General features: G+C 39.0%; 3 protein-coding genes across 4 annotated transcripts; 1 reads left to right on the top strand and 2 right to left on the bottom strand.

Annotated features, from left to right (window-relative positions):
* Nucleotides 1-5,497: 5,497 nt before the first annotated feature.
* LOC306891922 (zona pellucida sperm-binding protein 3-like) lies at nucleotides 5,498-7,485 on the bottom strand. The gene is made up of 8 exons (XM_079452548.1): nucleotides 6,842-7,485; nucleotides 6,648-6,769; nucleotides 6,453-6,556; nucleotides 6,196-6,373; nucleotides 6,009-6,126; nucleotides 5,861-5,946; nucleotides 5,701-5,786; nucleotides 5,498-5,624 (listed from the first exon to the last, which is right to left on the bottom strand). Exons 1-8 carry the CDS (start codon nucleotides 7,421-7,423, stop codon nucleotides 5,557-5,559), a joined length of 1,344 nt encoding a protein of 447 aa, XP_079308674.1. The 5' UTR covers nucleotides 7,424-7,485; the 3' UTR covers nucleotides 5,498-5,556.
* Nucleotides 7,486-13,658: 6,173 nt separating this feature from the next.
* On the top strand, nucleotides 13,659-15,736 carry LOC306891753 (zona pellucida sperm-binding protein 3-like). Its single transcript, XM_079452255.1, has 8 exons — nucleotides 13,659-14,279; nucleotides 14,352-14,473; nucleotides 14,567-14,670; nucleotides 14,750-14,927; nucleotides 14,997-15,114; nucleotides 15,181-15,266; nucleotides 15,343-15,431; nucleotides 15,511-15,736. Exons 1-8 carry the CDS (start codon nucleotides 13,701-13,703, stop codon nucleotides 15,576-15,578), a joined length of 1,344 nt encoding a protein of 447 aa, XP_079308381.1. The 5' UTR covers nucleotides 13,659-13,700; the 3' UTR covers nucleotides 15,579-15,736.
* Nucleotides 15,737-20,419: 4,683 nt separating this feature from the next.
* Nucleotides 20,420-22,747, bottom strand: LOC306891682 (zona pellucida sperm-binding protein 3-like). Of its 2 annotated transcripts, XM_079452150.1 has the most exons (9): nucleotides 22,603-22,686; nucleotides 22,116-22,560; nucleotides 21,922-22,043; nucleotides 21,728-21,831; nucleotides 21,471-21,648; nucleotides 21,284-21,401; nucleotides 21,136-21,221; nucleotides 20,976-21,061; nucleotides 20,767-20,896 (listed from the first exon to the last, which is right to left on the bottom strand). In XM_079452150.1, exons 1-9 carry the CDS (start codon nucleotides 22,668-22,670, stop codon nucleotides 20,829-20,831), a joined length of 1,275 nt encoding a protein of 424 aa, XP_079308276.1. In that variant the 5' UTR covers nucleotides 22,671-22,686; the 3' UTR covers nucleotides 20,767-20,828. The 2 variants fall into 2 exon arrangements, with proteins under 2 accessions (XP_079308275.1, XP_079308276.1); XM_079452149.1 differs by having other exon boundaries at nucleotides 20,420-20,896; nucleotides 22,116-22,747.
* Between the last annotated feature and the right edge of the window lie 1,197 nt (nucleotides 22,748-23,944).

Genomic DNA, 23,944 nt, shown 5'->3' with positions numbered 1-23,944 from the left:
TTTTAACTGTATATCCTGCACTTGCTAACTGCACTTCTGGTTAGACCTAAACTACATTTCGTTACACTGTACTTGTATATGTGTAATGACAATAAAGTTGAATCTAATCTAATCTAAAAAAAATGTTCAACTCCCCCAGAGTTAAACAGTTGAGTTAACGTTTTTGAATCCATTCAGCTGATCTCCGGGTCTTTTCAGTAACCAGACGGTTTTTGGTTCCATTGACTTCCATAGTAGGAAAAAATATATACTATGGAAGTCAAAGGGACCAAAAACTGTCTGGTTACTGACATTCTCCTAAAGACCCGGAGATCGACTGAATGGATTTGAAAACTGTAAAACTCCACTGTTTAACTCTGGGGGAGATGTAAAATAAGCCTATTTTAAAAAAAGTGCAGTATCCCTTTAAGTATTGGCTATTTTACATGTAAAATAAAAAGACATACCATCAGGTCCAGTGGGAGCAGTATCAGAAGTGAGTGGAAGCTTAGATTCAGCTTCTGAAGGTTGGGAAGTATCCAGCTCTTCCACATCACTTTCACTCTCATCTGTTTCTTCCCTAGAGACAGCTATAACACAAAGGCATATTAGTAAAATACAAGGATTTTAACCACATAACTTTATGCATTAATAGAATAACACTCAGGAGTGCAATTTTCCTGTATGATACTGAAATGACCAATATACTAAAGTACCAATATATAAATATAGGGACTTATGTGATTTAAGCAAATGTGCAGCCCTGATTATACCATACCAAAGTTATGTCACTGTCCACTTTCTAGCTTGTCTACTAACCTGGTTGAGGGTGTGCAGGGCTGTTCTGACCTATGCTTGTATCTTCCTGAACCAAGAGGTCTCCTGTTGAGCAGCCTGGCTCTGAACTCACTGTGTGTAAACCATCAGACTGACTCTCCCTCACTGGCTGGCATGGCTTTTTCTTTGCAAAAAAATACTGAATATCTCCCTGCCTTTTCATTCTGTCACACTGCCTGAGATAGAGGTAAAAAAGGAGGAAGATAATTTTTTGTTTAAATGCTATTGTTTTATTGGCGGATGACTAAAAGTTTTGAACATTTTTTTACACGAAAACTTTCTACACTGGTCGGTTTCTAAGTGTTTATCCAAACAAACAATATTCGTAGATTCTCCTGTAACATTGTTCCGCGCCATCATGACTCATGCAGCTGCACACGCGAAGACTCTGATCGACGCACCAGCACTGCTGGTTTCTTGGCTTGCAGTTTGTATATTAGTTAATGGCAGCAGTTTAAAAAAAAGTATAATTACAATTCTAATAAAGTCATTATAGAATCATGCAGTTAAAGACTTTAGAGTATTTATTCTCAAGTCAAATTCAAGTAATTTTCTTCATTTATTAGAGTGCAGTCACGTAACTCAAGACCTCCAACTCTGATAGTTAACGTAACGGTGCACATAGCTGCTACATAGGCTAAGATGTTTGTACTAGAGAATGACAAAAACTCATTTTGAGAAAACGGCATTTAAAGATTTGTAATGTTAAAACGAATTATTTTTTAGTGGAAATAACTATTTTTACAGACACAATATCTTGTCAAATCCTTAGCTATTAACAATACAAACCAACTGAAACACTTTAAAACTTATAACTCAGCATTTATGGCCTTAAACTGAACTGAAAAACAGTCAAAAACACTGTGGAAAAGACGCATCACGTTGTCGGAAATTGGCATCAGCTATGAGATTCGCTTTTAGAGTTAAATGCCCCATTTCACTTTCAGGATTGGTTGCTGATGAAAAGGAAATGACCATATTTGGATCCAACAACATCGAGAGAGAGAGAGAGAGAGAGAGATATTTCCAACGGTTTATGATGACGAAATGACAGGGTGCTGAAAGCGATCGCTCAGCACCATTAGAACGCCAACTTTTGTTGAATCTACAAACGCAAATAGACTAAAGGTGTAGCAAAATAAAGACGTGTGTATTGTGGACTTTTCTTTTCACCACAAGTCTGAAAGAAGAAATGTTATTGAAGACGAATAACGTTAGCCCCAAATCTCAAAATTGACAAGTAAAAAATAATAGAAAACTATGTTTTTGCCTGCCGTGTCTCACCTTAAAGTGTGTAGCGTTAGATAAACATCATAGATCATACGATTTATTTCGTCACCTCGCTTGCAATATCACTTGCGTTGTTGCGGCCAAAAAATAATTAAATCCCATGTTACATTCAGGTCAGGTGCATAGCAAATATAATGATTAGCATTATCTTGGTCTGCTCTAGGAGATAACATCATCATCGAACCTGGTCTGTCCTAACACCGAAAGACGGTAGCTGCTAACGTTAGTAGTACCAAACCCTTCTTGCACTGCAACAACTCGCTAATTGAAAAAACATAAGCAATATAAAATAGATCAACTTACCGTGTCTTTTTTTGTTGTTATTGTTGTTGTTGGAAAACAGCAGCTTCCTATTCTTGGTCCTCGTTGAGAAGCATCGCGACGCAATCATGAATTACTACAAACTGAACGATTATAATTTGAATTTGTGAGTGACAGACAAGTAGAAGGGTGGGGGCACAATGGGGGGCCAATCAGTTTTCAAGAGGGGCCAGTGCCCCCATGGCCCCTCCCCTGGCTACGCCACTGGAAATATCCAAATACATGTTCAAACTCGAATTGGAGTTCACAACACGGTTTGGGGACTTTTGGAATTTTGGACTAATGTTCCCTCTTTTGATTAAGCCTTTGAGCTTCGATGGACACAAATTCGATGCATCTCTGATAGAGTGGATGGATAGACAGGACATGGAAATGCAGCTAATTGAGCTCAAGAGTTCAGCACTCTGGATGACAAAATTTACAGAACTCCGCAAGGAGTTGGAAACCACAGCAGTCAATCAGGGATCTTGCATTTTACATGCTGGGCATCATTGCCAGAAAAATTCTGCTGTCTCAAAAGAGTTGCTTTGGCTTTGCTGACGGTTTTTGGATCGACATACCTCTGCGAGCAAATATTTTCACACGTGAACAATGTGTGTTGTAGAAAATTGATCTTGTAGTTTCAAAAAATTGCTCAAACAAAGAAGGTCCAGGTGTCAAAAAGTAAACTTTATTTGCGCATGCCAAACAAAGTGAGATCTTCCCAAAGCATCTAAAAATATGTTTTCAACCCCATATTTATAGTGAAAACTGGTGCAGGGGGTTCGTCTGTTTCACCAATCAGGCAAATTCCCGTTATCTCTTATTTTTAATGACCAATAACCCTATTTCTGCCACCAATAGATCCCAGGCAACAGGATACGTTTTTAATCGTGGAATCTTGGTTGGTGCATTAACAAATAATTAATGTGCCCATATTTGGACACTTTTCCGGTTCTCTTCCGGTGAAGCAACTTGGTGAACTCATAATGTGTCCTTGACCATGCAATGCATTGGTTAGAGGAAAGCAACTAAGTTTTCTGTATCTCATCCTCTGAACTTTATTTGAACCTTAGGCCTCAGGCCTCTAGGCCTCACAGACATCACTGGATTTTACATTGCTGTAAAATGTTGAAAAGTATTCTTAAGCATGCTATATAAGTATTTTTATGTAACTAATCATTAAACAGGTATACTGATTGTAACATTAAGTCATTTGGTCTACTGATTGTAACATTAAGTCATTAAATCATCTTAGTCATTTGCTCACAATCATCTTGAATTAAATGTGGTTAAATATGGTTTCTGATTATATCTCTAATAATTAATATTCTATTCTATTATTCCTATGAATACTTCTCAATGCTTCATGACTGATAAAAAGTGTGATAATAAAAAAGTGTGATATTAAAAATGCAATGTGAAATGATATGTAGATTAATATTCAAATGCATGCACAAATAAAGATATATCATGTTGGTTAATATTCAAATGCATGCATAAATGTAGATATATGTAAAAAGAGATACGTAAAACGAAAATACTCAATATGTGCTCTGTCCCTCTCGCAATCGCTTGACTGTTGATCATTCCGAAGCATGCGTGAAACTTAAGGTGACATACTACACTCCCAAGGTAACAGAGCTCAGCAAAGGAAAACAGGACCAGGGCTCACACCAAGTAGTATTAATAAGTACTGTACATCTATTTAATCTTGCATTCGCCTACACTGGGCCATGTTGGTAATCCTTGATTTAACACTGAAAAGCAGCATTAAAACGTGATTACAGTATTATTTGTTTTACAAACTCTTGCTGCTCTGCTTTTTGTTCTATAATTTTTTTATATACATATGTAACCGTTTCAGTTGTTAAATAAATTTTAAAAATAAAGATGATAACTATAACATGTGAAAAAGCAGCATTAGAAGTGGATTCCAATACTACTTGTGTTTTATACTCTTGCTGTCTTCCTTTCAAAGGAGCAAAATGTTTTGCATAAACAGTTTAAAATTAAGAAATCAGTGCAATTTTTTTTTATTGAAAAAAAATCTTAGTCTATTCAATTGTATTTTTTTCGGTCTTATAGTCATATAGTATAAGTATACAAATAGTGTCAATCTAAAAATAAATATTGTGGTACAATTACATGGAATACTAAACGTTGATCTTAAAATGGCACAGTGGTTGCCATGAAAAGAATTTATGGCACAGCACTTCAAAAAGGATACAGACCCCTGGCCTAGGCCATCTTTATGTAGATTTTCAGTGAAGCTTTGTATCAATGCTTGATTCGTTCTCTAAAGTGACTCCTTACCTCAGATTGAAATGTTCTAGAAAGCACAACACAGGGCTCGCTCTTAGGTTGTTGAGGTGTACTGTATTGCTTTGCATTTTATAGTTTGATTATAGCCTACTGTAAGAGTTCATTGTTGCAAGAATTTTGGATCTGGGTAATTATACAGCTAGACTCCCTCGTGATGAGTGCTGAAAAGTATTGGAACACATCTTCATAGATTATTTTAGGTAGTAATTTGATAATCTGAAATAGTCAGCATATGGGCCTTACTAGACTACAGTGAATAATTTACATATAGGCATTTGGCAGACACTTTTACCCAAAGCGACTTGCATAGCATTATGTATATGCATATACATTTGAAGGGTATCAGCAATCCCTTAGGATCAAACCCACAACCTTGCGTTAACAAACTGCTCTTACCACGGAGCTACAGGAAAGCTATTTGTAATAGAATGCAACAAACTGTGTCGGCATTTATTCATTAGTTACAAAAGTTTAGAGAAAAATGTCTACACCCACTATACGTTATCTTTGACTCATATGCATTGGAACAGATTGCTGTCATTAACTTCATATAATCTCATTTATTTTTTGTGGTCTGTTGTGAAACATTTTGCAACAGCGCAGTCGCTCACTTTTGCCAGCAGAGGTCCTAGTCAAGAATCATTTACCTGCCATGCATTACCTGGCTTTCACCCAAATTACCGCTTAAGGTAGAAAGGCTTTGAGTGGCATAAGAACCAAAAAGTTAATTAGATGTTCAAGACTCCTTGAAGAACGACCACTTATAGACCATGTATAAATCACTGAACAGTTTTATTCAGCACTTGACATCATAGCCATTTCTAATTACAGTCGACCAAAGCCAAATTCCTTCACATTGAGGGGCCCAACAGATACTTGCTCCCACTGTAGATCTATAGAGAACAGACAAATATTGAGAAACTTCCAAGACCATAATAAGAATTTGCAAGTTTACGTGTTAACCCATACCTTTAACCTGATCGCTTGCACTACTGCTGCTACAGGTCGAGTCACAGCAGCCACACACTTGATCAGATTCATCTACAGACACCCACCTGCCAAACAAAGACATCCTCAATGATAAACGTCACCCTACTGAGCCAGTGCAGGCTTTTGGGGGGAAACATACCCATTAGGGGAGAAAGAGCAAGCCTTCTGCTCAGGGTTTGTTTGAGTGGCTAAAGGAACCGCCTTCAGAATGCATGTGATGTAGACCTGCAAAGACAGTTTTCAAAACCGTGCACTATAATGTGCTCATACCTAAAGCAAATACATACCAGCCCACTATTCACTTGCTGGAACCTGAAAGCCTCCAGCTGAAACTGCAGCTTATCAATTTGAGATCGAGGCAGGTAGCGAGAGCTCGAGCCTGTGAACTTGGCATCAACAAGGCACCTGGTGAAGAAAAGAGTTAAACACCATGCAATACTTCTAGGATGGGCTGAATAAAGGGCCATGTCTTACCCATTATTCTCAATGAATGAGTAACTGGGGTCAGAGTTCACATCAGGGGATGAAGTGGCTACACAACGGTCCACAAACACACGGAGGGGTACATGGTTGTACGTCTTCACAGAGGCCTCAATATTCACAATGTCACCCAGAAAGTACTGGTTTGAGGGTCTCTCAAACTGCCACTCATCTGTTTCAAGGACAAAATAGACATGGTCTTCAAAATGAAGTTGAAACTACATTAAAAGCTAAAGCTGTATAATACAAACCAGTCATAAGCGTTAGGGAGAAGACCAACCGCTCTTCAGCAACCTTTGTAGCTGCATAGGGTACCCAAGTGGGCACCAGGACATTGCTGCTCACATTATGCATTCTATAGATTACAGAAAAAGCTCTTCACCACAAATATCTAAATATTTTACTACAAACATTAGTATACAGCCATCCTGAGCTCAGAACCTCACCTTGGATAGTGACACTCAATACTGACAGTAGCAGAACTACTCCTGACAATAGGAACACCATTTGAAGCCTCTTGGGGAGTATAGACAAGGTTGAAGGCATAAACAAGCTCATCTTCAGTTACCTAAAAAAACAAGAATGTTACTCAAATTCAGAACCTAAACACTTTTGGTAAGTAGAGGATCAGTCTTCTCACAGTTAACATGCTGCCACATTCATGCAGTTCTGACTCAAAGATGAGCACTCGAGCACTATTGTCCTCCCCTATTGGTTCACAGCCTCCCAGTGCAAAACCAGAAGCCATTAGTGGTTTTCCGGTGCCAAAGAAGTCTTCCATCACTTCCACATACACTGAATTCTCACCGCACTGAGCCCCTACACTATTGGGAGAAACAGGGCGCCGCAGCTCAAAAGGAATCTCTGGCTGTGCCGGTTCTTCTGGAAGTCTTGGAAAGGTCCAAGTCAATTTTTCCATCGGACCCTGCAAAAGTTGTTTAGACTGAACACTGACAGGATCTTGACCAGTCTGCATTGAAAACTGAGAAGGAAATCTCTGTGGCACAAGCATGGGGTTGTTAGTTTGGGGAAACTTAGGCATCCTAGTTTCACTCTGCTGAGGAACTTGCATATTTGACCTAGGCCTAAATGAACGAGGCTTCTGAGTTTGGGCCGATCTTCCCCGCCATTGTGCATCAGACAAACCAACAAGAACAAGCACCAAACATAATACTACTTGCCACAACCCCATCATTGCTAAACATGAGTTTCCATGAAGCATTAGGAAACCAGAATCAAAATGTATACATTTGGATATCAGGATGGTTCCGCCCCTCTAGTGATTACCGTAATGCTTCTCTAGACTTGTTAATTTACCTAACCAGTTTGCAACAGGTGGAGGTTGTTGGACATTTATTACGCAGATAATAATCAGGATGTGTGCACTTTGTCTTTAGAGCTTTACTCTTGCTTATTTTAATTAGACCTGTCAAGTTAAAGCATAACCAAATGCATGCATAGCTGCACTTTTTTTTTTTTCTGTTTCTTGTACTTTTTATGAAATCAGACACATAGCCACGCACAGATTAATACTCTAGAAAGTATCTAAAGTAGTAAAGCTTAATAAGCAAACTTCACAGTGACTATGATCATTACAGTTCAACTATTTATTGTGAATTTATAATTTTCTCTCCCCATTCCAATTGTATTGTGATTAGACTGTGTGAACGGATCTAGAATGTGTGGTTCTATGTTAAACTTGATTCAGCATGACCTATATTATATGCTGCACAGCACATAGACAAAATGGGAAAGTTTGCATCTCTTGAGACACGTTATGAATTCTTATAACAAGTAATGTCAATTACCTTCTAAACACTTTGAATTCACCTATTAAGCATAATCAAACAAAACAAATAGCACAAATGAACAAAATATACTGTGGTCATCGAATCATGTTTAATTTTAAAATACTCTGGAGAATCTTAGTCTTAAAATAGATGGTTCTTAAATACATTTGCAAACTAGATAACTTCTTTATGAAACACAGCGAGTAAATATTCTTATCCTTGTTTTCTTTCCAGAACAACAAAAGAGTTACAAATCTGCATTTTAACACAACGTTTGAAAGGTTGGGAAAACGGTATTGCTCAAAAAAAAATCCTCCGGATATGATAAAACATCCAAACGGGGCTTCACCATATATTCTCTCCCGACGTAAATTTAACTCTCACCAAAATTAATGCTGTTTCCTCATCTACTACGGGTTCCTGAATAAACAGACATGCCATTTAACTGTCTGTGTTACGAACTTGTGCGCGATTAAGGAAAACGAATGAATAAACAAACGGCGTAGGCAATTTCATCACCCCTCGCGTTTCTAAAAGGGGGCGGAGTTTGTAACAAACCTCGGGTTAGTGGAATAAAACCTGCTCCGGACCAGGTTAGGTTCACAGAGTAGGTTACTATGGTTACTCACTCTAACTATAAGATACCTTGATTTCTGAAACGGGCTTCACTTACCCCGTGGTCGTGGGTTTGATATGCATCGCGTTCTGAAACTGAAAACCCAGAGTATCCCGTTTTCTGGGGTTAACTTACACGGAGTTTGCACTTACCCTGCTTTCTGAAACGGGTCCCTGATGTCTTTCATCTGTTGTATGTGTGTACTTACTTTTAGCAGATCTGGAATCCACTATCTATTTTAGAACACTTTCTCATAGTCAAATGTGTGCCGGTTAAGATATCTTTTGTCATAGACTAGTTAGGTATGGTTTAATTCGCTTTGTGGGCCCATACAGTCTAATTGTATAATCTGTTTTATTAGTTTCTAATTGTTTCTAGAAAGTAGCATGAAAACTAGAAGGCCGAGTTGATTTTCCAATGTGTGTAGGGATCCACACCTGTTGTGCCTGGTATTTGCTCATAGACAACGTTTATGTAACAAGTGCCCGCAATGTAGGTTGGAGCAATGGACCAGTTTCTAGGTAAGTGGAGAACAGAATAAATACTGGCAGTAAATAAATCATACAACAGCTAAAATACTCAAAGAAAATATATTTTTGATTGAATAGTCACGTAAACAACATGAATCGGTTTGAAAATAAAACAATACAAGAAAACAAGAAAATGTATGCAGAAAAACATGAGTTATCGGTGTTGTCTTTGGTTTTCTTTTCGTATTCTCTTAAAACAGCATTTTATCGCTTTTGCTGTTCAACCTTTATCCTTGTTTAGTTATCGAGTACAGCACAACTCTGATTTGATCTTGATTTTGGACAGCTTTTAAGGTTCACTGATCTTCAATTTAGAGTTAGGGTCTTATTCAAATTAGCTTTTAGTTTTAACCTCCTATACCGTTAGACAAACCAAATAATTTCCTTAACCAGGGTACATTGTCATGTAACCACATTTAAACCCAACTAAAACATATATCAAACTGAAATGATAAAAATAAAAATCCAAAATTTACATCTGATTTACATTCAACAATATTCAGTGAACTATACTCTTGTTAGAACTTTTTTTTCTGAATTGTCTCACGAACACCGTCCAGAAAGTTCTTTAATAAAGTCCAGTGCGTGCGTGAAATCAGTTCAGTCCTACCAGTGCAAAGTGGAAAAGAATGTCCTCCCAACTGAAGAAGGGTTGAGGTTATAGCACGACGGAAAAAGGGTCCTCGTGACACAGCAAGTGTATTTTCCCAGGCTTAGATTTCAGCATTCAGAACTCTTTTTTTCTTTTTGGGAGGCTCGCCATCTCAATTCCATAGGAGAATTTTCCAACTCAGACAATAAACCTGACCTGTTTTACCAAAACAGTGTCATTAATATTATTTCTTTATAACTTTTTTTCTTTAAACTGAGTGTTTAAACATCCATCTAAACTTTCATGACCAACATATGTTATCTTGACATATTGAGGATGTTCAAATTACTATTCATCCATGCTAATCGCTTAACGTTTCAAAATATAATTCTAGCTTCTTAGCAACAGACAGATAATTCAGACACCCTGCAGACCCAGATTCATTTTTGTCTTCACATGACAAGCAGATACTGTTGCATACTTCGTGTCACACTCCTCTTGTCACCCAACCAAGATTAACGCTGGTGCAGATATAATTACACACATGTAATCTCCCCAATTAAACTGTTAATAGTAGCCAATGTCGTCCTCAAAAGTATAATGTTGATGGACTGATTGTTGAATTTGTGCCCCCAGTCCCGGGACTGAGCTGGTTGGAGACTGCAACTCATCTGTGGTTGAAAGGGTTCAATTGTTTTCTCTCAGTATTTCCCATCCTCCTTTCAACTCTTTTTCACACTAAAAATAGGTTTTTCTCTGCAGTATTAGGCTGCAAACACAAAGGCAGATCCAGTGGGTGCCTGTAGACATTTTTTTGAATGACTTATGAGTATTAAACTCATAACCTAAGACTTTAGATTTTTGGTAATAGTCCCACCGAAAAAGCAGAAAAATATCAAATAATCCATAATACATGGGTTTCCCATCCCTTGTATCTTCACTTGGAGCAAATAAGATTACTTAAACTACAAACAGCCTCCGGATTATTTGAAGCCACACAGTTTCTGCCACCCAGATTGGTCAGCTAGCTGGGTCAATATCTGTGGGGTGGGGACAGCAGTGAGAGTATGGGACATGGAGAGAGTATGTTCCCCTCATTTAAAGAGACATACCCTCTTCTACCCCCTATCCCTGCTTTTATATTTGCCCCATACATTTTGTTTTAATGATCTATCCTGCCTATATAGCTCAACGCTGACCCCATGTGTTTGTCTGTTTTCTAACACAATTGTGATGTCAAATAGAAGTTATGGCAACGTGTTTAACTAATTTGGAAACATTTCTAACAAGAACCTTCAACAAATAATTTTAATCAAAACAAGAATGGCCAAACTGTTCTCCTCTGGGGCCCATTTCAACCAACACTGAGTTAAAATGTGAACTCTGAGTTGATTTTCACCGAGATGTGAAACATTCATTTTTTGGTTTCAGAACTGCTGGTTTGAGTTAGTTCTATCAACTCGGGGTAGATTTATCTTGAGTGAAGCGTCACGACTATGACGAGCCATGATCAATGGAGCTCCGATACGACGATTCACCATGGCAACGGAACATGGGGGCAGAAAGCGCTTGAGAGTGAGGCACACTTTCTGCTCTGCAGTGGATTTACTAATGTGCTGAAAATGACTCTTGTTTCAATTAAAAAATAGATAAATGTACCAGTAAACAAATACATTAATCAGTAAATGAATGAAACAACAGAAACGAAACAGAAATAATAAAACATTGTTATGTCCTCACTCCCCATAAGTGCTCTATAATGATAATTATGAGATGTCATGATCACTTGTTAGGGTGTCAGATTCTAACGGTTCGATCTCTTCTCGGAGCACATTTGGATAGGAATGGCTCCACATCTAGCCTATGTTTATTGCTTCATTTCTGCATGTATGCCTGTATTTAGACATACTTTATTCATGCGTTTTATTTATCCTCTACAAAAGCACAAATTGCATTTAAGTCACTTAGTTGGTGTCTGTGTGATCAAAATGTGTGCCATGAATGACTGTATGAATGAATATATGAATTAGGTACACTACTTGCTTTAAAAAGGCGGAGGAGATCGAAAGAAACTCTGTTTATAGAAAACCTGCTCCCGACCAGGTTAGGTTCACAGAGTAAGTTACTATGGTTACTGACTCTGAGTATAACTTACCTATCTTTTAAAAATGGGCTTTAGTTACCCCATATTCTCTGGGTTTGTCATACCTCACATTCTGAAACCGAAAACCCAGTTTCCCTCATTTCAGAGTTTTCCCAAAACCTCCTGAAACGGCCCCTGGTGTAACTAGAAACTCAAGAGAGGGAAAACCTCAGTGTTCTTCCCATAATTTGTCTCAATATTCATTAATGTTACATTTCTTAATCCATCTTTGTTATTCAGTTCAATTCAATTTATATAGCGCTTTTCACAACCTTCATTGTTGCTTTACTTTTTTATCATAATAAAAAATGAATTAACATAATACTAGGGGAAACCTTAAAGAGAATAGTGTGGCATTAAGATACATGTTATTATTGAACGTCTTTCTCTGTGCAATCTACACTGATGTTAGTGGATTGTCAGAAACTTTAAATTATTCAATCGAAGTATATTTCATTTAGGTATATTATTATTTTAAATATTGTTATCAGGACTGGGAGTGTAAAATTACAATATACCAAATCAATTTGGAATAATTCCAATACGTGCAGAAATAAAAAATATTTGATAAAGTATGTTAACATGCATGTGTGTTATTAAACGCAAGTTTAAACGCAAACTAAATCAGCAGTCTCCCAGTGAGTAAGCCAGTGGGATCGCTGGCAAGGAACCAAAACTCCACTATAGATGTACACCAATGATAACTTTCTGCGCAGGGTTTAAAGGTGTCAATTCATTTCACCATGCATCTAAACTGACATTATATGACCTATTTTGTAAAGAGGATTTCATCGGATACACACACCTGGCCCGAAAGTTAACTTCCGTTCTGTGTTTGTCAATCAGTCTGGCTATGATAATAAACATATATTTTGTTCAAATTATATGAATGTAGAGTATAATTAATTGTAGCTAATGCAAGTTACTTGTTATTTATTTAGCTTGTTATCAGAAATGAACTGCAGTGAGGGCCACAAAAGTGTGCATGCGTGCTCGGAAATAGTCTATACCAAAAAAAGTTATCTGAACAAGTAATATCCCTGTGGTCCATTTTTGAGGGCTATGCCCTTAGTGATCGGAAGGTATACGCTGGATACCCACTATAAAAGATCAAGGATTTCCGTATACCCACTTAAAGATGCGCAAGGATATTGAAGCACAGACGTTAAAACATTATTCGATGAAAACAGTTTCTTTTGTTCCTTTATTTTTTTTTATTCATCTGTAGTCTTGTGTTATTTGTATTGTTAGTTTGCGCTTAATAGGTGAATTGAATTTTATAAGAATTCATAACGTGTCTCATGAGATGCAAACGTTGCCATTTTGTCTATGTGCTGTGCAGCATATAATATAGGTCATGCTGAATCAAGTTTAACATACAACCACACAATCTAGATCCGTTCACACAGTCTAATCACAATACAATTGGGATGGGGAGGGAAAAATGACAATAAATAGTTTGAGCTGTAATGATTAAAGTCCCTGTGAAGTTTGCTTATTAAGCTTTACTATGTTAGATACTTTATAAATTACAAGTCTGTGCGTGGCTATGTGTCTGAATTCATAAAAAGTACAAGAAACAAAACAAAAAGTGCAGGTATGCTGTATGGTTGGTTGTGTTTGAACTTGAAAGGTCCAATTAAAATAAGCAAGAGTAAAGCTCTTAATACAAAGTACTAAAATCCTGATTTCCATCTGCGTCCAACAACATCCACCTGTTGCAAGCTGGTTAGGCAAATACACAAGTCTAGATAAGCATTATGGTAATCACTAGAGGGGCGGAGCCATCCTGATTTCCAAATGTTTAAATTTTGATTCAGGGTTCCTAATGCTTCATGGAAACTCATGTTTAACAATGATGGGGTTGTGGCAACTAGGATTAGGCTTGGTGCTTGTATTTGGCTTGTCTGCTGCACAATGGCGGGGAAGATCGGCCCAAACTCAGAAGCCTCGTTCATTTAGGCCTCGGTCACATATGCAAGTTTCTCAGCAGAGTGAAACTAGGATGCCTCAGTTTCCCCAAACTAACAACCCCATTCTTGTGCCACAGAGATTTCCTTCTCAGTTTTCAATGCAGACTGGTCAAGATCCTGTCAGTGTTCAGTCTAAACAGCTTTTGCAGGGTCCGATGGAAAAACTGACGTGGGCCTTTCCAAGATTGCCAGAAGAACCGGTACAGCCAGAGATTCCTTTTGAGCTGCGGCGCCCTGTTTCTCCCAATAGTGTAGGGGCTCAGTGCGGTGAGAATTCAGTGTATGTGGAAGTGATGGAAGACTTCTTTGGGACTGGGAAACCACTAATGGCTTCTGGTTTTGCACTGGGAGGCTGTGAACCAATAGGGGAGGACAATAGTGCTCGAGTGCTCATCTTTGAGTCCGAACTGCATGGATGTGGCAGCATGTTAACTGTGAGAAGACTGATCCTCTACTTGCCAAAAGTGTTTTGGTTCTGAATTTGGGTAACATTCTTGTTTCTTTAGGAAACCGAAGATGACCTTGTTTATGCCTTCAACCTTGTCTATACTCCCCAAGAGGCTTCATTTGGAGTTCCTATTGTCAGGAGTAGTGGTGCTGTTGTCAGTATTGAGTGTCACTATCCAAGGTGAGGTTCTGAGCAGAAGATGGCTGTATACGTGTGTGTGTGTAGAAAAAGATATTGCAGTTTGTGGTGACCAACTTTTTCTACAATCTACAGAATGCATAATGTGAGCAGTAATGTCCTGGTGCCCACTTGGGTACCATTTGCAGCTACAAAGGTGGCTGAAGAGCGGTTGGTCTTCTCCCTCAAGCTTATGACTGGTTTGTATTATACAGCTTTAGCTTTTAATGTAGTTTCAACTTCATTTTGTAGACCTTGTCTAATTTGTCTTTGAAACAGATGAGTGGCAGTTTGAGAGACCCTCAAACCAGTACTTCCTGGGTGACATTGTGAATATCGAGGCCTCTGTGAAGATGTACAACCATGTACCCCTCCATGTGTTTGTGGACCATTGTGTAGCCACTTCGTCCCCTGATGTGAACTCTGACCCCAGATACTCTTTCATTGAGAATAATGGGTAAGACATGGCCCTTTGCCCAGCCCATGCTAGAAGTATTGCATGGTGTTTAACTCTTTTCTTCACCAGGTGCTTGGTTGATGCCAAGTTCACAGGCTCGAGCTCTCGCTATCTGCCTCGAACTCAAATTGATAAACTGCAGTTTCAGCTGGAAGCTTTCAGGTTCCAGCAAGTGGACAGTGGGCTGGTATGTATTTGCCTTCGTTACGAGTACATTATAGTGCACTGTTTTTTAACCCTGTTGTCTTTGCAGGTCTACATCACATGCATTTTGAAGGCGGTTCCTGTAGCCACTCCAACAAATCCTGAGCAGAAGGCTTGCTCTTTCTCCCCTAATGGGTATGTTTCCCCCCAAAAGCCTTCACTGGGTCAGTAGGGTGACGTTTATCATTGAGGCTGTGTCTTTGTGTGGCAGGTGGGTGTCTGTAGATGAATCTGATCAGGTGTGTGGCTGCTGTGACTCGACCTGTAGCAGCAGTAGTGTAAGCGATCAGGTTCTTAAAGGTATGGGTTAATACTTGGATGAACTACAAATGATTCTGATTTAGGTCTTGGAAGTTGCTCACTAGTCTGTTCTCCATAGATCTACGTTGGGAGCAAGTATCTATTGGGCCCCTCAATGTCAAGGAATTTGGCTTCAGTCGACTGTAATTTGAAATTGCTAAGTGCTGAATAAAACTGTTCTTAACTGATTTATACATGGTCTATAAATGGTCGTCATTCAAGGAGCCTTGCTCATCAAATTTACACTTGCTATTTTTTTGGTTCTGATGTCACAGTGGTAATTTGGCTGATTTTGCATATTGTGGCTAGGTAATTCATGGCAGGCACAAAAAAGCTGCGCGTTACGATTTCAGTTCTTTAAACCGTGCCTTCATCAGTTTTGCTACACATCCAGCTTTGCCCATATACAGTATCTCACAAGTGTACAACAGCATTAATTGGCTTTCCCTCAATGACTTGTCGCACAGCCGTTAATGTCTAAACCACTTGACTCAAAAGTGTGAGCACCCGTAAGTGAATGTCCAACTTGGGCCCAATTCGCCATTGTCCCCACCCCGGTGTCATGTGATTTTGTTAGTGTTATAAGGTCTCTGGTGCCAATGGGGAGATGGTGTGTTAAATTATAATCACTCTCATACTGGTCACTGGAAGTTCTCAAAGTGTCTTGCCTACAGTCAAGCATGGTCGTGGGAGTGTCATGGTCTGGGGCTGCATGAGTGCTTTCAGCACTGGGGAGCTACAGTTCATTAAGGGGACCATGAATGGCAAAATGTACCGTGATGCTATACTGAAGCAGAGCATGATCCACTTCCTTTGGAGATAACGACCCCAAACACACCTCCAATACGACCACTGCCTTGCCAAAGAAGCTGAGAGGGAAAGGTAATGGACTGGCCAAGAATGTCTCAAGACCTATACCCTATTGAGCATCTGTGGGGCATCCTCAAACGGAAGGTGGAGGTGTGCATGGTCTGTAACATCCACCGGCTCAGTGATGTCGTCATTGAGGAACGGAAGAGGACTCCAGTGGCTACTGAAGGATTTTTATTGATATTTAAACATGCCTTTACATTTAATGTGCTTTATGATTTCATTATTAATTACTAACCGTGCATAATGTTGAAAATATAACCAGTGTGTGAGTTGGGCTAACCAAGAGTTAGGGGTGTGAATGGAGTGTATTTTCCACAGGAAATGGTGTGTGTAAAGATCAGATTACACACGGAGCCCCATGGAATTTGGTGGGGTGTTTCCATATGTGTTGCAGATGGTTCGAAAGCAATGGAGTGTGAGCTGGTTGGCTGAGGCAGAACAAAGGAGAGAAAGCGGATTGGACTTGTTCCCAGGCTTCCCCAACCCCCCAGCAAAGAAAAGACACCAGTGAAATAGAAAAACAATTTTACATGGCATTTATAATAAGTCGGTCCTTTGTGAGACGTTTGCGTCGGAGGACCCACCCAGCAGTTGTTGTATTTTTGAATCTTCTGATCAATAAACTTCATTTTCTTAACTGGCCTCTCTCCAATTTTGAACACGCAGAACATAGCACGAATGTTCGACACTACCTGTGAACTCCATGCCCAAGAGGGTTAAGGCAGTGCTGGACCATAATTGTGGCCACAAAATACTGACATTTAGACATTTTCACTTTTCAATTTAGGGGTGTACTCACTTTTGTTGCCAGCGGTTTAGAAATTACTGTCTGTGTTAACTAGGGCAAAACTAGAGCCCCCTGGAAATAGGAACGCAATGGCAATCCGTGTTGGGGTAAGGCATTAAAAATGTAATATTACAGTAATCTATTCATTTTTGCTGTAACGCAGTAATATAACGCATTTCTAATAAAATGTGGGTAATATTATTACAATCTGTTACAATCTCCGTAACGCGCGTTGCAACGTGTTGTCCCCCTGAAATTCCTTTTTTTATCATTTACCAATTCATTCCATTCCCAGAAAAAAAACTAATCTGTGATGATTGTAATACTATTTCCTGTTACTGAAATGGTTGAAACGATTGCAACAGATTCTAAAAAAGAATAGAAACGAAAGTAGAAAGAGGTTCTGTGTTTTACCCTGTCATTTGTCTATATTGCATATACTCTACCTCTACCACAATTCACCAGATGGCTGATTGTCTACATTTGCGATTCTGACAGCGATTTTGAGTTCAATTGGCCCTCTCTGTGCCTCTTATATTTAAGGCTCCATCCATATATTTAATTCAAGCATTTTAACGCAACTGAAAATCCGACTGTGGGTGCTCGACAAAGCATTGATGCACATTGTTTGCCTTGATTGTCGTCACCTTTTAACAATTTTCTAATAAAATCAGTTTTGTTAGTATTCCATTCCTGCTAGAAATCAAAGCTGTGCTAGATTTGAATGTATTCAGTTCAGATATAAACAAAACACTAGTTGACCAAAGTGGCACTTGATGGCGTGAGGCATATTTTATCTCCATGCTTTGTTTAGTGGAGCAGCACCAGGTTAGTAAAGCATTTCATTGTTTATTGTACTTATTGACATATGTGATAAAACGTTAAATGTCATTTTCAAATAGATCACCTTAGTGGTGTGGAATCCACAATTGCAGTGCTTAGACTCTCCAAAGAGGGAGATCTGTCCACGGGCCTGCATGAGGCATTTATCTATCTACAAAAGATAAGAAACAATACTGATCTATATTGTCTGCACTATTGTAAGGTGACCTGTATACTGCATAATATGAGATACAGATAACATTGCTTTACCTTCTGATAGAGGTCATGCCATTTCTGCTGCCTTTGGGGCTGGTCTATTGAATCCAACCTGGCCATCCATTCGCCATCGCCCATAGTCTTGTGGCTCTTAGTGGTTTAGTGTTCATGTAAGCATAAAATGGAAATAAAATTACTGGTACTGGAATGTGTACATGGAGGACTAGAATTCATTTATTTAACTATACTATTCTATTCAACTATAAAAATATATAATTTCAATCAAAACCTCAAGCTAACTAAATTATGGCATGCCTTGATTTAACCATGTTTTTATAACAATAAAGGACAAACATTAGTTTAAATAGTTAAACAGTGGCAACCACAAATTAATTATGGTTTTGTTAATCTATCCATATCTTAACCATGCTATATTTGGTAAAACTGTGGTTATGTAGTTGCATAAAAGTTAATACATGGTTAATAAACGTTCACAGTAGTAAAACCATGGTACATGTTCGTAAGGTATACCTATATTTACAACTGTAGCAACTTCAAAATGATTATATTATGAATAGTATGTAAGATTATGGGCTAATTGTGATAAAATGACCACAGTTTTTAAACACAAAAGCGAAAATATGGCGGCTTGAGCGAGACGTTGTGTTGAGAGACTGACTGGGGTTTGATCGAGAGAACCTATCATCTCCGAGAGGAATTTAGAAACTGTTGCATAAAATGAATAACTGACACAACAAAAGGGGAAGACACTGTGTGCAAAAATGTCAAATTCAGATCTTAATAGCGGTATGGCTACAGTTGTAAAGATTGTTTATTTCTTAGTTAAGCAAAACACACACCTACAGTTCCAGTCCCTTCTCGAGGAAATGGACTGCACGTACAAAGATATTCCTCTCTGCTTGGCAGTTAGATGGTTAAGCTGTGGTAAAGTTCTGGAGAGATTTACTGGCTGCTTTGACAGTATTAAAGCCTTCCTGGCTGAAAAAGGCCAAGTCTACACTGAACTCGAAGATGAGACATGGGTTTTGAACGTCATCTTTCTCATTGATATCTTAATCTCCACCTCAATGGGCTGAACACACCATTTTGAACATGTTCGAAACATGGGCTGCGTTTATAGACAAGCTGGCAGTTTTCTCAAGGGATATCGCTACCTCCATATTCCGATAATTCAAACATGTACGGGAGCTGTACGCACAGTGCAGCGTCAACACGAGTGAAATATCCAAATACATGTTCAAACTCGAATTGGAGTTCACAACACGGTTTGGGGACTTTTGGAATTTTGGACTAATGTTCCCTCTTTTGATTAAGCCTTTGAGCTTCGATGGACACGAATTCGATGCATCTCTGATAGAGTGGATGGATAGACAGGACATGGAAATGCAGCTAATTGAGCTCAAAAGTTCAGCACTCTGGATGACAAAATTTACAGAACTCCGCAAGGAGTTGGAAACCACAGCAGTCAATCAGGGATCTTGCATTTTTACATGCTGGGCATTATTGCCAGAAAAATTCTGTCTCAAAAGAGTTGCTTTGGCTTTGCTGACGGTTTTTGGATCGACATACCTCTGCGAGCAAATATTTTCACACGTGAACAATGTGCTCTGTCCCTCTTGCAATTGCTTGACTGTTGATCATTCCGAAGCATGCGTGAAACTTAAGGTGACATACTACAATCCCAAGATAACAGAGCTCAGCAAAGGAAAACAGGACCAGGGCTCACACCAAGTAGTATTAATAAGTACTGTACATCTATTTAATCTTGCATTCACCTACACTGGGCCATGTTGGTATTCCTTGATTTAACACTGAAAAGCAGCATTAAAACGTGATTACAGTATTTGTTATACAAACTCTTGCTGCTCTGTTCTATATTTTTTATATACATATGTAACCGTTTCAGTTGTTAAATACATTTTAAAAATAAAGATGGTAACTATAACATGTGAAAAAGCAGCATCAGAACTGGATTCCAATACTATTTATTTTATACTCTTGCGGTTTTCCTTTCAAAGGAGCAAAATGTTTTGCATAAACGGTTTGAAATTAAGAAATCTGTGCAATTTTGTTTTATTGAAAAAAAAAACTTAAGTCTATTGAATTGTCACATATAGGCATTTGGCAGACACTTTTACCCAAAGCGACTTGCATAGCATTATGTATATGCATATACATTTGACAGGTATCTGCAATCCCTTAGGATCAAACCCACAACCTTGCGTTACACACTGCTCTTACCACGGAGCTACAGGAAAGCTATTTGTAATAGAATGCAACAAACTGTGTCGGCATTTATTCATTAGTTGAAAAAGTTGAGAAAAATGTCAACACCCACAATACGTTATCTTTGACTCATATGCATTGGAACAGATTGCTGTCATGAACTTCATATACAGATTAATCTCATTTATTTTTTGTGGTCTGTTGTGAAACATTTTGCAACAGCGCAGTCACTCACTTTTGCCAGCAGAGGTCCTAGTCAAGAATCATTTACCTGCCATGCATTACCTGGCTTTCACCCAAATTACCGCTCAAGGTAGAAAGGCTTTGAGTGGCACAAGAACCAAAAAGTTAATTAGATGTTCAAGACTCCTTGAAGAACGACCACTTATAGACCATGTATAAATCACTTAAGAACAGTTTTATTCAGCACTTTACATCATAGCCATTTCTAATTACAGTCGACCAAAGCCAAATTCCTTCACATTGAGGGGCCCAACAGATACTTGCTCCCACTGTAGATCTATAGAGAAGAGACAAACATTGAGAAACTTCCAAGACCATAATAAGAATAATTTGCAAGTTTACGTGTTAACCCATACCTTTAACCCGATCGCTTGCACTATTGCTGCTACAGGTTGAGTCACAGCAGCCACACACCTGATCAGATTCATCTACAGACACCCACCTGCCAAACAAAGACATCCTCAATGATAAACGTCACCCTACTGATCCAGTGAAGGCTTTTGGGGGGAAACATACCCATTAGGGGAGAAAGAGCAAGCCTTCTGCTCAGGGTTTGTTTGAGTGGCTACAGGAACCGCCTTCAAAATGCATGTGATGTAGACCTGCAAAGACAGTGTTTAAAACCGTGCACTATAATGTGCTCATAACTAAAGCAAATACATACCAGCCCACTATTCACTTGCTGGAACCTGAAAGCCTCCAGCTGAAACTGCAGCTTATCAATTTGAGTTCGAGGCAGGTAGCGAGAGCCCGAGCCTGTGAACTTGGCATCAACCAGGCACCTGGTGAAGAAAAGAGTTAAACACCATGCAATACTTCTAGGATGGGCTGAATAAAGGGCCATGTCTTACCCATTATTCTCAATGAATGAGTAACTGGGGTCAGAGTTCACATCAGGGGATGAAGTGGCTACACAACGGTCCACAAACACACGGAGGGGTACATGGTTGTACGGCTTCACAGAGGCCTCAATATTCACAATGTCACCCAGGAAGTACTGGTTTGAGGGTCTCTCAGACTGCCACTCATCTGTTTCAAGGACAAAATAGACATGGTCTTCAAAATGAAGTTGAAACTACATTAGAAGCCAAAGCTGTATAATACAAACCAGTCATGAGCTTGAGGGAGAAGACCAACTGCTCTTCAGCCACCTTTGTAGCTGCAAATGGTACCCAAGTGGGCACCAGGACATTGCTGCTCACATTATGCATTCTGTAGATTACAGAAAAAGCTCTTCACCACAAATAGCCAAATATTTTACTACACGCATGAGTATACGCCATCTTGAGCTCAGAACCTCACCTTGGATAGTGACACTCAATACTGACAGTAGCAGAACTACTCCTGACAATAGGAACACCATATGAAGCCTCTTGGGGAGTATAGACAAGGTTGAAGGCATAAACAAGCTCATCATCGGTTACCTAATGAAACAAGAATGTTACTCAAATTCAGAACCTAAACACTTTTGGTAAGTAGAGGATCAGTCTTCTCACCGTTAACACGCTGCCACATCCATGCAGTTCTGACTCAAAGATGAGCACTCGAGCACTATGGTCCTCCCCTATTGGTTCACAGCCTCCCAGTGCAAAACCAGAAGCCATTAGTGGTTTTCCAGTGCCAAAGAAGTCTTCCATCACTTCCACATACACAGAATTCTCACCGCACTGAGCCCCTACACTATTGGGAGAAACAGGGCGCCGCAGCTCAAAAGGAATCTCTGGCTGTGCCGGTTCTTCTGGAAGTCTCGGAAAGGTCCAAGTAAATTTTTCCATTGGACCCTGCAAAAGCTGTTTAGACTGAACACTGACAGGATCTTGACCAGTCTGCATTGAAAACTGAGAAGGAAATCTCTGTGGCACAAGCATGGGGTTGTTAGTTTGGGGAAACTTAGGCATCCTAGTTTCACTCTGCTGAGGAACTTGCATATTTGACCTAGGCCTAAATGAACGAGGCTTCTGAGTTTGGGCCGATCTTGCCCGCCATTGTGCATCAGACAAGCCAACAAGAACAAGCACCAAACCTAATCCTACTTGCCACAACCCCATCATTGCTAAACATGAGTTTCCATGAAGCATTAGGAAACCAGAATCAAAATTTATACATTTGGATATCAGGATGGCTCCGCCCCTCTAGTGATTACCGTAATGCTTCCCTAGACTTGTTAATTTACCTAACCAGTTTGCAACAGGTGGAGGTTGTTGGACATTTATTACGCAGATGAAAATCAGGATGTGTGCACTTTGTATTTAGAGCTTTACTCTTGCTTATTTTAATTAGACCTGTCAAGTTAAAGCATAACCCCGTGGTCGTGGGTTTGATATTCCTCGCGTTCTGAAACAGAAAACCCAGAGTATCCCGTTTTCTGGGCTTAACTTACACAGAGTTTGCACTTACCCTGCTTTCTGAAACGGGTCCCTGATGTCTTTCATCAGTTGTGTGTGTGTGTGTGTGTGCTAGCGTGCGTGTGCATGTTCTTTTAAATTTTTCAGCAACTTTATTTCCATACTTTTAGCAGATCTGGAATCCACTCTCTATTTTAGAACACTTTCTCATAGTCAAATGTGTGCCGGTTAAGATATCTTTTGTCATAGACTAGTTATGGAAGGTTTAATTTGCTTTGTGGGCCCATACAGTCTAATTGTATAATCTGTTTTATTAGTTTCTAATTAATTCTAGAAAGTAGCATGAAAACTAGAAGGCCGAGTTGATTTTCCAATGTGTGTAGGGATCCACACCTGTTGTGCCTGGTATTTGCTCATAGACAACGTTAATGTAACAAGTGCCCGCAATGTAGGTTGGAACAATGGACCAGTTTCTAGGTTAGTGGAGAACAGAATAAATACTGGCAGTAAATAAATCACACAACAGGTAAAATACTCAAAGAAAATATATTTTTTGATTGAATAGTCACGTAAACAACATGAATCAGTTTGAAAATAAAACAATACAAGAAAACAAGAAAATGTATGCAGAAAAATATGAGTTATCGGTGTTGTCTTTGGTTTTCTTTTCGTATTCTCTTAAAACAGCATTTTATCGCTTTTGCTGTTTAACCTTTATCCTTGTTTAGTTATCGAGTACAGCACAACTCTGATTTGATCTTGATTTTGGACAGCTTTTAAGGTTCACTGATCTTCAATTTAGAGTTAGGGTCTTATTCAAATTAGCTTTTAGTTTTAACCTCCTATACCGTTAGACAAACCAAATAATTTCCTTAACCAGGGTACATTGTCATGTAACCACATTTAAACCCAACTAAAACATATATCAAACTGAAATGATAAAAATAAAAATCCAAAATTTACATCTGATTTACATTCAA

This window comes from Barbatula barbatula (assembly GCF_947034865.1).
Source record: "Barbatula barbatula genome assembly, chromosome: 1".
NCBI classification, from domain to species: domain Eukaryota; kingdom Metazoa; phylum Chordata; class Actinopteri; order Cypriniformes; family Nemacheilidae; genus Barbatula; species Barbatula barbatula.
The sequence above is the reverse complement of the archived record's forward strand: the minus strand, read 5'-3'. Positions and strand labels throughout refer to the sequence as shown.